The 14,996-nt window shown below is 39.1% G+C and overlaps 1 protein-coding gene across 1 annotated transcript in view; it reads left to right on the plus strand.

Moving 5' to 3' along the window:
- LOC107141760 (cytochrome c oxidase assembly factor 7) overlaps window positions 1-5,558 on the plus strand; it is a 29,604-nt gene extending 24,046 nt beyond the window's left edge. The window contains exon 3 of the mRNA XM_015484989.2: window positions 4,273-5,558. Coding sequence (XP_015340475.1) covers window positions 4,273-4,721 — 449 coding nt within the window. The 3' untranslated portion in view covers window positions 4,722-5,558. The remainder of the gene's footprint in view (window positions 1-4,272) is intronic.
- Window positions 5,559-14,996: the final 9,438 nt, after the last annotated feature.

The following is a 14,996-nucleotide window of genomic DNA, read 5'->3' on the forward strand; positions in this document are numbered from 1 at the left end:
TTTTTTTTTTTTTTTTTTTAATTCATTGATCATTTTAAACATAATTCTTTTCAATTCTTTGGCATTTTATCCACTTTAATATCTTTGGACTCAATTACCAGAGAGTTGTGAACTTTTGTAGTAGTCAGGTTGCCTTGAGTTTTCATGCTTCTTGTATTTGTGTATTGAGATTTGCTCATTTGTTGGGATGCAGTGTCTCTTCTACTTTTACTTGAGGGCCTTCTTAGGGAATAGTCTTCTCTTGATGGGCTATCTGTTGTTGTGTAGCATTGAATTTAATTCCAAGTGGATTTAAGTGCAGTTCCCTATGGTTTCTCTAAGTTTGATTGGTAAATTTTGACATATTGCCTGGAGGACTCACTTTCTCTGTAGCTCTAGAAAGAGGAGGGTCCTTCTAGTAGTTCAGTTGGGTGTGTTGTAGATAGCATAGTATTTGGAGTTCCTCTTTCAGTTTTGTCTACAATGTATTGATTGCAAGTTTATGTTGAGGTCCCTGTAGATGGAGTATCCACACAGTTGTGTTATTTCTCTCTGCTCTTGCTGTGGGGTGAGTGTCCAGGAGTGGGACTTCTGGCCCTCTCTAGCCATGCCTGCTTGGGGCCAGGTTGTCACTGGGGAACTTTTACTCTCTGCTTTTTTTTTTTTTTTGTACCAGGAACTGAACCTAAGGGCTGTTAACCACTGAGCAATGTCCCCAGCCCTTTTTTATTTTGAGACAGGGCCTCTTTAAGTTGCTGAGGCTGACTTTAAATTTGCAATCCTCCTGCCTCAGCCTTCAAGTTTCTGGGATTACAGGTAACTATAGAGTTGTGCTCCAGCTATCTCCCTGTTTTAAAGTTGAAGTGTGCACCGAGATTCAAGTAGGACTGTTTTGTGGCTAGAGTAAGTGTAATTTCTTTCAACTTTGTTGTGGGTATAGCTCAGCCACAAAATGCCATCCAGTGTACTTGAGGTGTGGGGCTTGATCCCCCAGCTCCACTGAGAAGGAAGAAGACAAATAACAGTAACATTTACAACATAAAAACAAACAAGATATACGAATACAGTAACACTCAATTAACAATTATAACTAATAGAAAGGAAAGGGGCAAGACAGGTGTAGTGTTTGCCTGTAATCTCAGCTGTTTGGGAGGCTGAGACTAAAGGATCTCAAATTCAAGGCCAACCTGGGCAGTTTAGTGAGAACCTGTCTTAAAAATAAAAAGAGCTGGGGCTTTAGCTCAGTGGTAGAACACCCCTGTACCAAAAAAAAAAAAAAAAGAAAAAAAGAATAAACCAAAAAGTCAAAAATCTTTAAAAGATTGTTTAAAGCAAAAATAATAGTAGTATATTTGTAAGGCTTATTGTATATAGAAATTAAACACGACAGCAATAGCAGAAAGGATGGGAATATAATTAAAAGGCCCTTACATTGTGTGTGAAGTAGTATAATATTAATCCATGATAGATTGTGAAAAGTTCAGGATAAACATGATAATCAATAGATGAACCACTAAAAAAGAAAAGGAGGTATAACTAAAAAAAGCCAATTATGGAAATGAATATATAAATATATAATTCAAAAGAAGAAAGAAACAACAGCATTGGGGGAAATTAAGACTAGATTTAAAATCTTTTCTAGAAAAATCTATATGGTAACCAATAAAGAGGTGAATCGAAAAATAGGGGCTATAGTCGTAGCTCAGTGGTAAAGTGCTTGCTTAGCATGTGTGAGGCACTGGGTTTGATCCTCAGCACTACATAAAAATAAATCAATAAAATAAAGGTATAAAAAATATAACATTAGGGGCTGGGGATGTGGCTCAAGTGGTAGCGCGCTCGCCTGGCATGCGTGCGGCCCAGGTTCGATCCTCAGCACCACATACAAAGATGTTGTGTCCGCCGAAAACTAAGAAATAAATATTAAAAAAATTCTCTCTTTTAAAAAAAAAAATATATATATATAACATTAAAAAAATTCAGAAATGGAGACACTCATATGAAGAAACTAATGATGAGCAGAATCCATTTAGAATGACCATTGGGCTAATGAATAGAATGTAAATGACATATACCTTTATGGCATGAAAACATAATTGTTGAGACTGGGGGTGTAGTTCAGGTGGTAGGGTTCTTACTTAGCATGCATGAGGCCCAAGTTCTCCAAGATCACAAAGACTGGAGCCCAGGCTGTGGGCTATACTATCTCCTTGAGTTGAAATAATATAGAGAGGTATAAGAGAAGAGAGTACTACGTGCCGGTATCCTTGTTTTTTATAGTTAAAATTTGCTCTATTTCAGTCCCCTACAGTCTGTTTTTCTTCTAATAAATAAACGAAGGTAAAATTTTTATTTACAAGCAGTATATATGTTCCAATTTTTTAAAGTACTTTTCTATTTGGTATCCATTCTGCCAGCCAGCATTTAATCTAAACACATGCAACAAAGATCGCTAGAATGGTGCTGACTTGATGATTATTTATAGATGATGGATTGAAATCATTAAAGAATAATATTAAAATGTTTATATTTCAGAATGAGTGACAGTACATGGGATTTCAAATTTTGCCTTAAAAAAAGTAACTAAAAAAAGTGAGCCCTGTCACTATCTCTGCCTAGATAAATTACTTTGGGGCAGTTTCTCAATAGCTTTCAGGATTAAATTCAGGGTCCTGAGCATGACCAGTCAGACCCTGCATGATCTGGACCCTTTGGTCTCTTCAGTTTCCTCCTTCAATGGTTTCTGGGTTCAGTCCACAGTAGTTTCTGTTCCCCTTCCTGGAAAATCCCTCACCCATATTTTCTTTTTCCCTTTTTCATTGTATCACTGCTTAAATGTTACTTCTTTCAGGGAACTTTCCTTGACTTCATGCCCAGGCTAGATCAAGACCCTAAAAATATCCTTATTCTCCCTGTACTTCTCTATACCTTTTTCACACTTAGAATCATACATTTATTTGTGTGGTTTTTTAATATGTCTCATTAGACCATAGACCAAGATTCTCAAGGGCAGGGCAATGTCTGTTCCCCAGGATCTAATGCAATAGTGGCAAATAAAAGACGTCAGTATGTACTCAGCCCTCAGTATCTGGGGGATATTGGTTCCAGGACTTCTGCAGATACTAAAATCCTAGAATGCTCAAGTCCCTTATATAAAAATGGCACCATTTTTGCATATGACCTCTGTAATCTTCCTGTATACTTTTCCTTGAAAAAAATTTAATGTGCTTATGAATCACTTGAGCATTTTTTTCATATTTTTTAATTGATGCATTTATAGTTGCACATAATAGTGGAATTTGTTATGTATTCGTACATGCACACAATATAACAATATAATTGGTCAGTATCATTCCCCAGTATTTCCCCTTTTCTTTTCCCTCCTCCCTCCCTCCCTTTCCTCTACCCTAACTGATCTTCATAAGATTGCATCACACTTTTTCCTTTTTCTTCAGTATTCTAAAATCACCTTTAGATTACTTATAATACCTAATGCAATGTAAATCATAATGGAAGTAGTTGTTATTATTGTATATTCTAGGATTAATGACAAAAAATGTCTATACTTATGCAGACAATTATTTTTTACACCACTGAGCTACATTCCTACCCCTTTTTATTTTTTGAGAAAGTTCTCACTGGGGGCGCCTCTCAGGTTGCTGAGGCTAACCTCAAACTTGCAGTCCTCCTGCCTCAGCCTCCTGAGTCTCTGGGATTACAGGTGTATACCATCATGCTCTTTTCTGAATTTTTCTTTGTGTGTGTGTATACCTGGGATTAAATTCAGGGGAACTTATCCACTGAATCACATCTCCAGCCCTTTTTTTGTATTTTATTTAGAGACGGGGTCTCACTGAGTTGCTTAGGACTTTGCTAAGTTGCTGAAGTTGTATATTCTGAATATTTTTGACCCAAGTTAGTTAAGTGTGCAGATATAAAAGCCACAGATTGAGAGGGTCAACTGTATATTTAAATGTATGAACGTTTAATTGTTTATAAAACGCTACGTTCTTACTATAACTCCGTGAGGTGGATATTTTTTGTTTCCAACTTTGACCTCCTTTACCTGTTTGGGCTTCCTCATAAGACAGCATTTGAACAAAAGATTACATGGCTAAAGAAGGGTCTGAAGGGTCTGTGCTCCATGCCAGGCTACTTTTCTTTCATATTGCCTTAGCTGAGAGGATATGGACTTGCTTTCTTACTTTGAATTGCTCGCTAACTTTGAGCTGAGACAAATAGGTTCTGCCCTGACTTGGGTTTACTTTTTTCCTTTACTTTCTGTCATTGCAGGTGGATTAGCTCAGGACCTGAAAGCTGCCTCGAGCTGCTTTTTGATGGCATGTGAGAAGCCTGGAAAGAAGTCTGTGGAAGCATGTCACAATGTCGGTCTCCTGGCACATGATGGCCAGGTCAATGAAGATGGCCAGCCCGACCTGGGGAAGGCCAGGGACTACTACACAAGGGCCTGTGATGGCAACTATGCCTCCAGTTGCTTCAACCTTAGTGTCATGTTTCTGCAGGGTGCCCCTGGCGTTCCCAAGGATATGGGCCTGGCATGTGAATACTCAATGAAAGCCTGTGACCTGGGCCATGTTTGGGCCTGTGCCAATGCTAGCCGCATGTATAAAATGGGGGATGGTGTTGATAAGGATGAGGCCAAGGCAGAGATGCTAAAAAATCGGGCCCAACAGCTGCACAAAGAGCAGCAGAAAAGTGTGCAGCCCTTAACATTTGGGTAATGTGGCCAATGTTAAGGGCTGCACAAGCATCAAGCAGCTTGAGGCTGGCACCTTCTATTTCTGAGACCTGATGCAGCCCTTAAAGGTCAACCTGCTGGAGCAGGAGAACTTGGGACTTAATATCAGTAGCTCTGGTTACATAAATCCATTTGCTCCTGAGTGTCACCTACTGGGATGTGGCCTGCAGTGAGTGTGTTCTGTCAGTTATCTTTTATGTGGCCGTGTTCTGTGAACACTCCCACATTTATGGGGTCTTTTCAAACTTTTGGAGCTCTGTGAAAAATAGGAGCCAACTAGAGAGCCATAAAGATTTGTGTGAGGGATTGGAGGGCAGAATACCAGGAAGTCAAAAATCAGCAGCCAGAGGGCCTGAAGGAATCAGCTGCTATCATCATCATCCTCCTCATCATGCTCATTTTAGTTGGGGGGGGGGGGCTTGAAAATCAGAGTGTCTTGATTTACATAATAGAGGTCTTAAGGAGCTAAGAAAAGTTAAACAGTCACGACTGCCACCCTCTGACTTATGTAATCGTTGGTGTGGGCTTTTTGCTTTCAGATTCAGATCTTTCAAGAAGTTAATATAGATTAGGAAAGCCTTGCAGCATGAAGGTTAAAGGCTCATGTTGCTAATGGTGAAACGGAAGCCCGCCTTCCCCTAGAAGAAACATTCACAGTTAAAACCTCCCTGGACACTCACCTCATGGAGATTATGCTGAAGACATTCCCAGAGCAATTCCAGCTAGTAATTCGCAAACAAAGACTTTGTGACATATTTTGCCTACTGATACTGAGCCTTTTTCACTGTTCCTGTGAATAAACTATTTTGATTGATTTGTACTTTGTGTTATTAGTGTTCTTTCTGGATTCCGGGTAGGGTTGAGTATGTTTTTCATGGGATTGTGCCTTTTAAAACATGTGCTTTTTCTATTATCTCTCTAGCTTGTCACCAGGGGGCGAGCTTGTCATTTTCCTGCTGATTTTAGGATCATTATATGTCACCACCTACTGTTTTTGGCTTTCAGTTTTGCAGCTGTAAGCATAACCACCAAACTTCTTGAGCTGGTAGAAGCGAGGGACTTTCTCAAGTTTTAAAAGGCATCAAGTTCATTTTTTTAAAGTAGCTTTTCCTATGCTTAAAATAAACTCTAGGCCAACAAGCATGTGAAAAGATGCTCAACATTACTAATTGTGGGAATTGCAAATCAAAATCACAATGAAATCTTAAAACTCATCTGTTAAAAAAACTTTATTAAAAAATGGGCCAAAGACCTTAATAGACAGCTCACCAAAAGAGATATGCAAATGTGGACTGGGGATGTGGCTCAAAAGGCAGCACGCTCGCCTGGCATGCGTGCGGCCCGGGTTCGATCCTCAGCACCACATACAAAGATGTTGTGTCCGCCAAAAACTGAAAAATAAATATTGACATTCTCAAAAAAAAAAAAAAGAAGATATGCAAATGGAAAATAGGCATATGAAAAAATGGCCCATGTAACATGTCATCAGGAAAATGCAAATCAAAACAACAGTGAAGCCAGGTGGATGGCGCATACCTGTAATCCCAGTGACTAAGGTAGGAGGATTATAAGTTTGAGGCCAGCCCCAGCAACTTAATGAGAACTTGTCTCAAAAAATTAAAAAGAGCTGGGATGTGGTTCAGTGGTAAAGTACTCCTAGGTTCAATTCCCAGTACCTCCAAAACAAACAATGAAATTGCTGTAGGATGGCCAAAATCCAAAACACTGATACCACCAAATACTGGTTATGATATGGAGCAACAGGAACTTTCATCCATTGCTATTAGGAATGCAAGATGATAACAGCCACTATGTATGATTCTCATCAAACTAAACATACAATGTGTTAGCAGCCTCACTCAGTATTTACCTAAAGGAATTGAAAACATGTCCATACAAAAGCCAGTATGTTAATGTTTAGCAGTTTTATTTTCTGTTATGGTTTGGATATGAAATGTCTCTCAAAGTTTCATATATTGAAGGCTTGATCCACAATGCAACAATGTTAAGAAGAAAGGCTTTGGGAAGTGAGGGGATCCTGAGAGTTCTGCTGTCATTAATGGATTAATCCATTGGTGAGTTCATAACTGAACAGACTACTGGGAGGTGGTAGAAATTGTAGGGGGATCTAATTGGAGGAAGGATGTCACTGACAGTCATATTTTGAAAGGGTGTATCTTATTCCTGGCCCTTTCCTCTCTGCTCCTAGCTGCCATGAGGTGGTCAGCTTTTCTTCACCATGCCCTTCCACCATGATGTTGTTCTGCCTTGCCTTACCCCAAGTGATAGACCAGATGACCATGAACTGAAACCATGAGCCAAAATAAACCTTTCCTTCATTTAGTTGAATTTCCTCAGGTATTTTACTGCAGTGATGGAAAACTTAACATAATTGCCAAAACTTGGAAGCAACTAAAATGTCCTTCAGTGGAAGAAAGGATAAGCCATGCAATAGAATAGTATTTAGTGATTAAAAAAAAAATGAGTTAGGGCTGGGATTGTGGCTCAGCAGTAGAGCGCTCATCTAGATCCTCAGCACCACATAAAAATAAATAAACAAAATAAAGGCATTGTGTCCAACTATTTCTAAAAAATAAATATTAAAAAAAAATGAGTTAGCAAGCCACAAATATATATATATATATATATATATATATATNTATATATATATATATATATATATATATATATATATATATATATATATATATATATATATATATTACTAAATGAAAGAACAATCCCCAAAAGTTCCTTTCTATATGCTCTCTACTGTGTGACCTTGGTTATCCATTCTCGAAAAGGCAAAACTAGAGGCAAAAGATCCAAGGGTCAGGGACTGGGAATATGGCTTAGTGGTAGGACATTTGCCTAGCATGCCTGAGTGCCTGAATTCAATCCCCAGCACTAGGGGTGGGGAGATCAGGGGTTAAATGAGAGAAAGGGATGAATAATCGGAGCACAAGACTTTTAGAGTAATGAAACTACTGTGTATGATACTATAACAGTAGATATACATCATAATATGTTTGTCCAAACTCCTAAAATGTATAACACCATGAATAAACCCTAATGGAAACTAAGGACTTTGTGCAACAGTGATGTATTGGTATAGGCTCATCAATTACAAAAAAAATGTTCCATTCTGGGGCTGGGGTGGTGGCTCAGTGGTAGAGTGCTCCCCTAGCATGCATGAGGTACTGGATTTGATCCTCAGAACCACATAAATGTAAAATAAAGATATTGTGTCCACCTAAAACTAAAAAATATTTTTTAAAAAACAGTTCCATTCTGGGGACTGGTGTTGTGGCTCAGTGGTAGAGTGCTTGAGTAGCATGTGTGAGGTACTGGTTCAAGTCTCAGTACCACATATAAATAAATAAAATAATGGTCCTTCAACAATTAAAAAAACATTTTAAAAATGTTCCATTCTGGCAGGAGATATTGATTATGAGAAGGCTATTAATTTGTAGAGGCAGATTTTCCATATGTGGGCAATCACTGCCTTCTCAATTTTGCTGTGAACCTAAAATTGCTGTTAAAAATCTAATCAAAATGAGGTTGCTGGGGCTGGGATTGTGACTCAGTGATAGAGCGCTCACCTCTCATTTGAGAGACCTGGATTCGATCCTCAGCACCAGATTAAAAAAAATAAATAAACAAAATAAAGATATTTTTTAAAAATGAGATTGCTTCACACCATTAGGATGGCTATTATTAAAATAAGAGTTTTCAAAGGTATGCACTGTTGATGGGAATGTAGAATAGTGCAGCTGTTGTGAAAAGCAATGGAGTGAGTGCTTCTGCAAAATATTAGAATTGCTATATGATCCAGTTATTCCATTTGTGGGTACACATCCAAAGGAATTGAAAGCTGAGTCTTCAAAACACATTTTTACACCCATGTTTTTAGCAGCGTTATACACAATAGCCAAAAGGTGGAAGCAACTCAAATGTCCATCAATAGATTAATGAATGAATATGATGGAATATTATACAGCCATAAAAGGAAGGAAATTCTGACACATAGTTCAACATGAATGAGCCTTGAGGACATTAGGCTAAGTGAAATAGCCCATCCACAAAAATCCAAATGCTGCATATGAAGTATCTAAACTTGTATGTGTCATGTGAACACATAGTAGAATGGACTGGGAGAAGGTGGGTACAGGGAGTTGTTAAATGAGCGTGGAGTTTCAAATTCATAAGATGAAAAAGTTCTGGAGATTGGTTGTACAACAATGTGAATATAATTAAAACTACTGAGCTGTACGTTTAACATTGGTTAAGATTAGTAAATTTTATGTGTACTTTATCATAATTATTAAAACTATGAGCTTTAAAAAATGCAAAGTTTGCAGTTTTTGCTTATAAAATAATATAATCTTGCTGGGCGTGTTGGCACACACCTATAATCCCAGTGACTCTGGAGGCTGAAGCAGGAGGATCACAAATTCAAAGCCAGCCTCAAAAATTTAGCACAACCCTAAGCAACTTAAGCAAGACCCTGTCTCAAAATTAAAAATAAATAAATAAAAAGGGCTGACGATTTGACTCAGTGGTTAAGTGCCCCTGGGTTCAATCCCCAGCACTAAAAATAATTTAAAAATAAATAAAATAGTGTGCACTCATGAAACACAATTTGGAATATGGCATAAGAAACCATTATCCCTCATTTCCCCACCTACAGGCATTCTTTGACAAAACAATGTTAATTTTTTAAAAATACTCAAAGCTTTTCAATTAAATTATGAGTTTATGGTTTTGAAGAATTGGTTTACATGATTGTTGGGTGGCAGATGTGCTGAATCATTTTTTTAATGGGCTAGTACCTGCCTGGGACATTTAGTACCTGGCTTCTGAGTCACATACTGAGATGAGGCTGAAAACAGTAGAGTGAGCATTAGGTGTCAAAATGTTATGTTTCATGAAAATTACTCAAATGCAAAGAATAATTATTTACTGATCCGAGGGACCCAGGGGCCATTTCATACTTGGCTGCTGTAGGAGGCAGTAGGTTGATAAGAGCCAGTTGGATGAGTTTCTTACTTTTGTGCAGCCTTTGAAACGAGGTTTAAAAACAGGTTTCAGACTCTGGTCACAGCAAGCAGTATCATTACTGTGCCTTCTGGCCAGCAGGCATTTGAATCATCATTAGTGACTATTTCCTACATGTTCTCTCCATGCCAGGCTTGGGCTGCATACAGGAATGAAGAGAGGACATGATGGTGTAATGGGGAACAAGATTCATATTTGACTAGTGATTTGTGTTCTTAAAATCTGATAGTACAGTGCTCAATGAAAGAGGGAAACAAGAGCCCCTCTCCTCGTCTCTAGGGACTCTTGTTCCCTAGAGGTTTAGGCTTTATCTTGTGGGTGATTCAGTTTTGAGCAGAATGGAAATCAGAAAAATCATCCCGGTGCATGAAATGAATTGAAAGGGGAACAACTAGAGAGAGGCAGGAAGGCTGCTACAAAAGGTCAAGGTGAGACATGTTGGGCCCAAGCCAAGGAGTGTCAGTCAGGCAAGGAAAGGGGAAGAGGTGAGAGATGGAGGCAGATAAATAAGCAAAATTTAGTCATGTCGGTGTGGGGGAAGAATGGAATTAAGCACGAGGTTAAAAAAAACAATCCCTCCCCCCACACAAAAAAACCCCAACAACCATGTTTTATCTTGGGCAACTGGGTAGACAGTGGGAGCCATTCATATTGACTGGAGCTTGTGGAAGAGGGATGGACACAAGAAACTTGTTGGGCTATTTGGTGATTTTGTTGTTGTTGTTGTTGTTGTTCTAATTAGTTATATATGGCAGCAGAATGCATTTCAATTCACTGTACACATATGGAGCACAACTTCTCATTTCTCTGTACAATGCAGTCACACCATTCATGCAGGTACATAGGGTTGGTGATTTTTTTTTAAATTTAGAAATAGATTGCATTTTTATTTGTTATATGAAATTGCTTGTAATTTTTGTGAAGAACAGCTTAGCAAAGGGAAAATACCTAGACTTTGGCTCCTACCAATGTGTAGAATTCTGAATTAGTCAAAGGCAGACTGAGATGTGCCTTTAGGGCACCTGACAAAGAATGAGAAACATATTAATTAGTATATATTTTTTTGTACCAGGAATTAAACCCAGGGTGCTTAACCATTTAGCCACATCCCAGCCCTTTTTATTTTTTGAGACTGGGTCTCACTAAGATGCTGAGACCGGCTTTGAACTTGCAATCCTCCTGCCTCAGCCTCCTGAGCTGCTGGGGTGTATGGGTGTATGCCACCATGCCTCGCATAATAATTCTTTCATATTAAAAAAAAAAAGATCAAGCAGTCACTTTGGAGGGGATAATTGAACTGGTTTTGTTTGTTTGTTTGTTTTGCTTCCTAGCATTCATTTTGCAGTTTAAATCTCTTTTACTTTGAATTCTCCATTAGGGTTAGTGGTGATTGGGGCTTCCAAACTCCCCAGTTCTTAGGTCTAAATATTACCAGCTTAGTGAATTTTTGTGCTCTTTCAGAAGAATCAGTTAAAGGCACAACAAGAAGGCTCTATTTTTTATGTTTGAGCACAAGGGAGACAGCATGTGAGGGTAGAAATCCTAGGCCAACTCAAAGGAAAAATGTGTACAGATTTTATAGTGTCTATGGGGCAGGCAGGGACCCAGTCTCTTGATGTCATCACATGTAGTGTTATAGTTGGGCCAGTGCTACTCTTCATCATACATCTTCATGTGACACATGCCTCATTACTACCTTAAGTCTCTACCTTAAGGTAGGGTGTGCTTTCTACTATGCTAATAAACTAAAGGTAACTGCAGGTTACTTTTGTGACTATTCTACCCATGTGTTTGTACCTCAGCTGGAAGAGTCCCTAATCTCATTTTCAGAATAGGACAGGCTCTTGTCCTGTCTCTTAGGATTTGATGTTAGTGACCTTGTCTTTCTGGCTCTGCTTTCTTAGAGTTTCTGCTGACCACATATCACAGAAGGCTGAGCTGGCTTTCCAAACTCCTGTTTCCTGATGTGTTATCCTAATTCCACAGCCTTGAAGACTGGTCCTATTTTTCTTTCCTAATTTTCTGGTGTGTCTGTTAACCCTATGTCACTGACAGCTAGCTTGGGAACATAGCTTTATTCCCCCTAAGAGACTTTTTACTACCTCACTCTTAAGGGTTCCTGTTTTTCATGGGTGTCCCTGACTGTCTCATAAAGGTTCTTCCCTGGATTCTAACATTTTTTTGCATTTTATTGGCAGTGTGGCCTTGGGTTACTTACTAAAACTTTGGTGTTTGGGTTTTATCAGCTCTCAGATGGGGAAGAATGGAATTAAGCACGAGGTTAAAAAGTCTTCTAAAAGGTCGTTAAGATTAAGTAGTAGCTCTTACCATAGAATGACAGATATTCATGGAACCAGATTTTACAGTTAGATAATTGTTTTTTCTTCTTGTGACACTGTTAGCTTGTGAGGGAGTCTAGCTGTTAAAACAGGCTGCCTTTGCAGTCATTCTTTTAATATCTGGGGAGCTAATGGGTGACTCTCTATGGATATTGATGGCACAAACAGCTGCAGAAGGCTGGCCTCCAGCAGGGGAGGTGGGACTGCTTCTACCTTCTCCTTTTTCTGCTGCTTGAGTGCAGAGTCACTGAGAAGACTTGCACCTGCTGGGGGGCCAGCCTGGAAACTATTCCCAGCTGGTGCTCCTCCCCAGGCTTGGGGAATGGTGATTGTATTACAATTTTATAAATCAGGCCTCCCCACTGTCTAAAAGGGGAAGGCCCAAATTCTTTGCCCAACGTATAAGTCTCCCCACCCCCATGATCTAATCCCTGCCTCCTTATTTAGCCCCATGGTGTTCCTAACTTGGGCTTCTGCATCAGGGAACTGCTTATAGTCTCTGAACCACTGCCCAACAACAAGAAGATCCTCAAAACACACATACACAATGATAATTCTGGTGATGATTTAATTGTGGTGATGTGTTAATTTGGCTATGGTAATCAATGCATAATGTATGCATGTATCAAAACACATTGTGCACCTTGAATATATATACTTTTTGTGTTTTTAAATATATAAACTTTCTTTTTTAAAAAATTTAAATTTTAGTTGTAGATGGACACAATACCTTTATTTTATTTATTTATTTTTATGTGGTTCTGAGGGTCAAACCCAAGTGCCTCCCACATGCTAGGCAAGCACTCTGCCACTGAGTTACAGCTATAGCCTAAATATATATATATATATATATATATATATATATACTTTCTATTTGTCAATTAAATATTAAAAAGAAGAGTAACACCAAAAACACAGTCTGTTTCTACTGCCACACTTGGGCCAATGTTCTTTTCCCCTTCACCCTCATCTTTTACAACTCTGCATCCCTTAGGCTTCAACAGAGGATTTCTCTCTCCACTTCTGCCTGGAGCTTCCATCCATCACAGCGCTGATCATCCTGTGTTAGCCTCTGTGCAGTTATGTTCTTTGCTCCTCCTGAGACTGTGAGTTCCTGGCAAATAGGGACTTAGGGGATTCTACCTCCATCCTTAGTGTCCAGAGGGAGGCAGGGCACATCGCAGGTCATCAGTGGCTGCTTGCTGATGAACAACACAAGGTAGTACCTTAGCAGCCACCCCACCATACCAAGGCAAATCAGACCCAGGCTCCTCTTCATTATCTAAGGACAATCCCCACCCTGCCCCATCCCCTGGTGCAGTCCACAGGACTGTCTTTTAAACTTAACAAGAAAATCTCCTGTCTATGCAGAACTGGCATGGCTTAGACATATGACAGATCAGTACCTTTTTGCTTAGGTTCTGTTATTTATTTATTTATAATTTATTTTTAAATTTTTTTCTTTAGCTGTAGATGGACACAATATCTTTATTTTATTTATTTATTTTTATGTGGCGCTGAGGATTGAACCCAGAGCCTCGCATGTGCTAGACAAGTGTCTCTGCCACTGAGCTACAACTCCAGCTCCAGGTTCTGTTATTTAAACAAAGAAGGTTTTGCAATAATGAAGGGAAAGGATGCAACACCGCCACCCTGGCATCCTAAGGTCATCATGTGGTCAATGACTTAATGCCAAGAAATAAATATTAAATATCCTTATGGTTAAAGAATTGCAAGTTCTAGTAAGCCACACGTTTCTTGGAATACTAAGAATATTTCTTGGGATACTAAGAACAATTAATAGTCTTCACTTATTATAACTCCTTGTTTTATGTTTGTCTCACCGATTAGTCTGAGGCTCCAATATCAGGAACCAAGAATTCTTTCCTCTTTGAAATTCCAAGATTTCTTGTCCCCTGTGGCTGTGGATAGCTTGCTTACTCAATCTTCCTGACACCTGCTTAAAAGAGAGATTCTTGGATCCACCTAAACCTACTAACTGAAAATCTGGATTTTAAATCAGCCAGCCCCTGGAGATTCTTATGCATAATAAGGAGGGCAATATATTCAAGTCATATAATGCCCCTGCTCCTCTCTGCCATCTGGGCTCCATAGCTTCAGCGTTTTACACAGCAGTTCTTCTAAAACATCCTCTTTCTTACCTCCTTTGGCAGAAGACTGGCCAACTCCTAACAGTCCTTCAAAACCCAGCCAGGATGTCACTTCCTCTAAGAAACCCTCCTAGACTCCATGGTCTGTAGTGCTAACAGTTCATTGTTTCTCAGTGTTTTTTTTTTTTATACTGAGAATTGAGCTCAGGGGCACTTGACCACCTGACCACTGAGCCACATCCCCAGCCCTGTTTTGTATTGTATTTAGACACAAGGTCTCACTGAGTTGTTTAGTGCCTTGCTTTTGCTGAGGCTGGCTTTGAACTTGGAATCCTCCTGCCTCAGCCACCCAAGCTGCTGGGATTACAGGCGTGTGCATAACACTCAGCTTCTCAGTTCTTTTCACATGATTGGGTCAGGCTGTAAATGCCTCGAGAGTGTAAGATTATGCCTGACTCATTTCTATTTCCATTGTAGATAAGAAAATATAATAAATCTTTATTGAAGGAAAGGGACAGGAAGGGAAACTGGGGGACAAACCCTATCTTCCAGTAGATCCAATGATCATTGAAATAGTAGCATTTTGGAGAAGAATCTGGATTTAAATAATTTCTAGGCCACATATAAATATGTTATGTTACCTCTCTGAGCTTCAACTTCTTTGTCTTTAAAGTAGGGTTAATACTTTTCAGGGCTAATGTAAGAGATAAAGGATTAAGTGAGATAAAGTAAGTGAGGTGTCTAGCTATG

Source organism: Marmota marmota, unplaced genomic scaffold (assembly GCF_001458135.2).
Source record: "Marmota marmota marmota unplaced genomic scaffold, marMar, whole genome shotgun sequence".
Classification (NCBI taxonomy): Eukaryota; Metazoa; Chordata; class Mammalia; order Rodentia; family Sciuridae; genus Marmota; species Marmota marmota.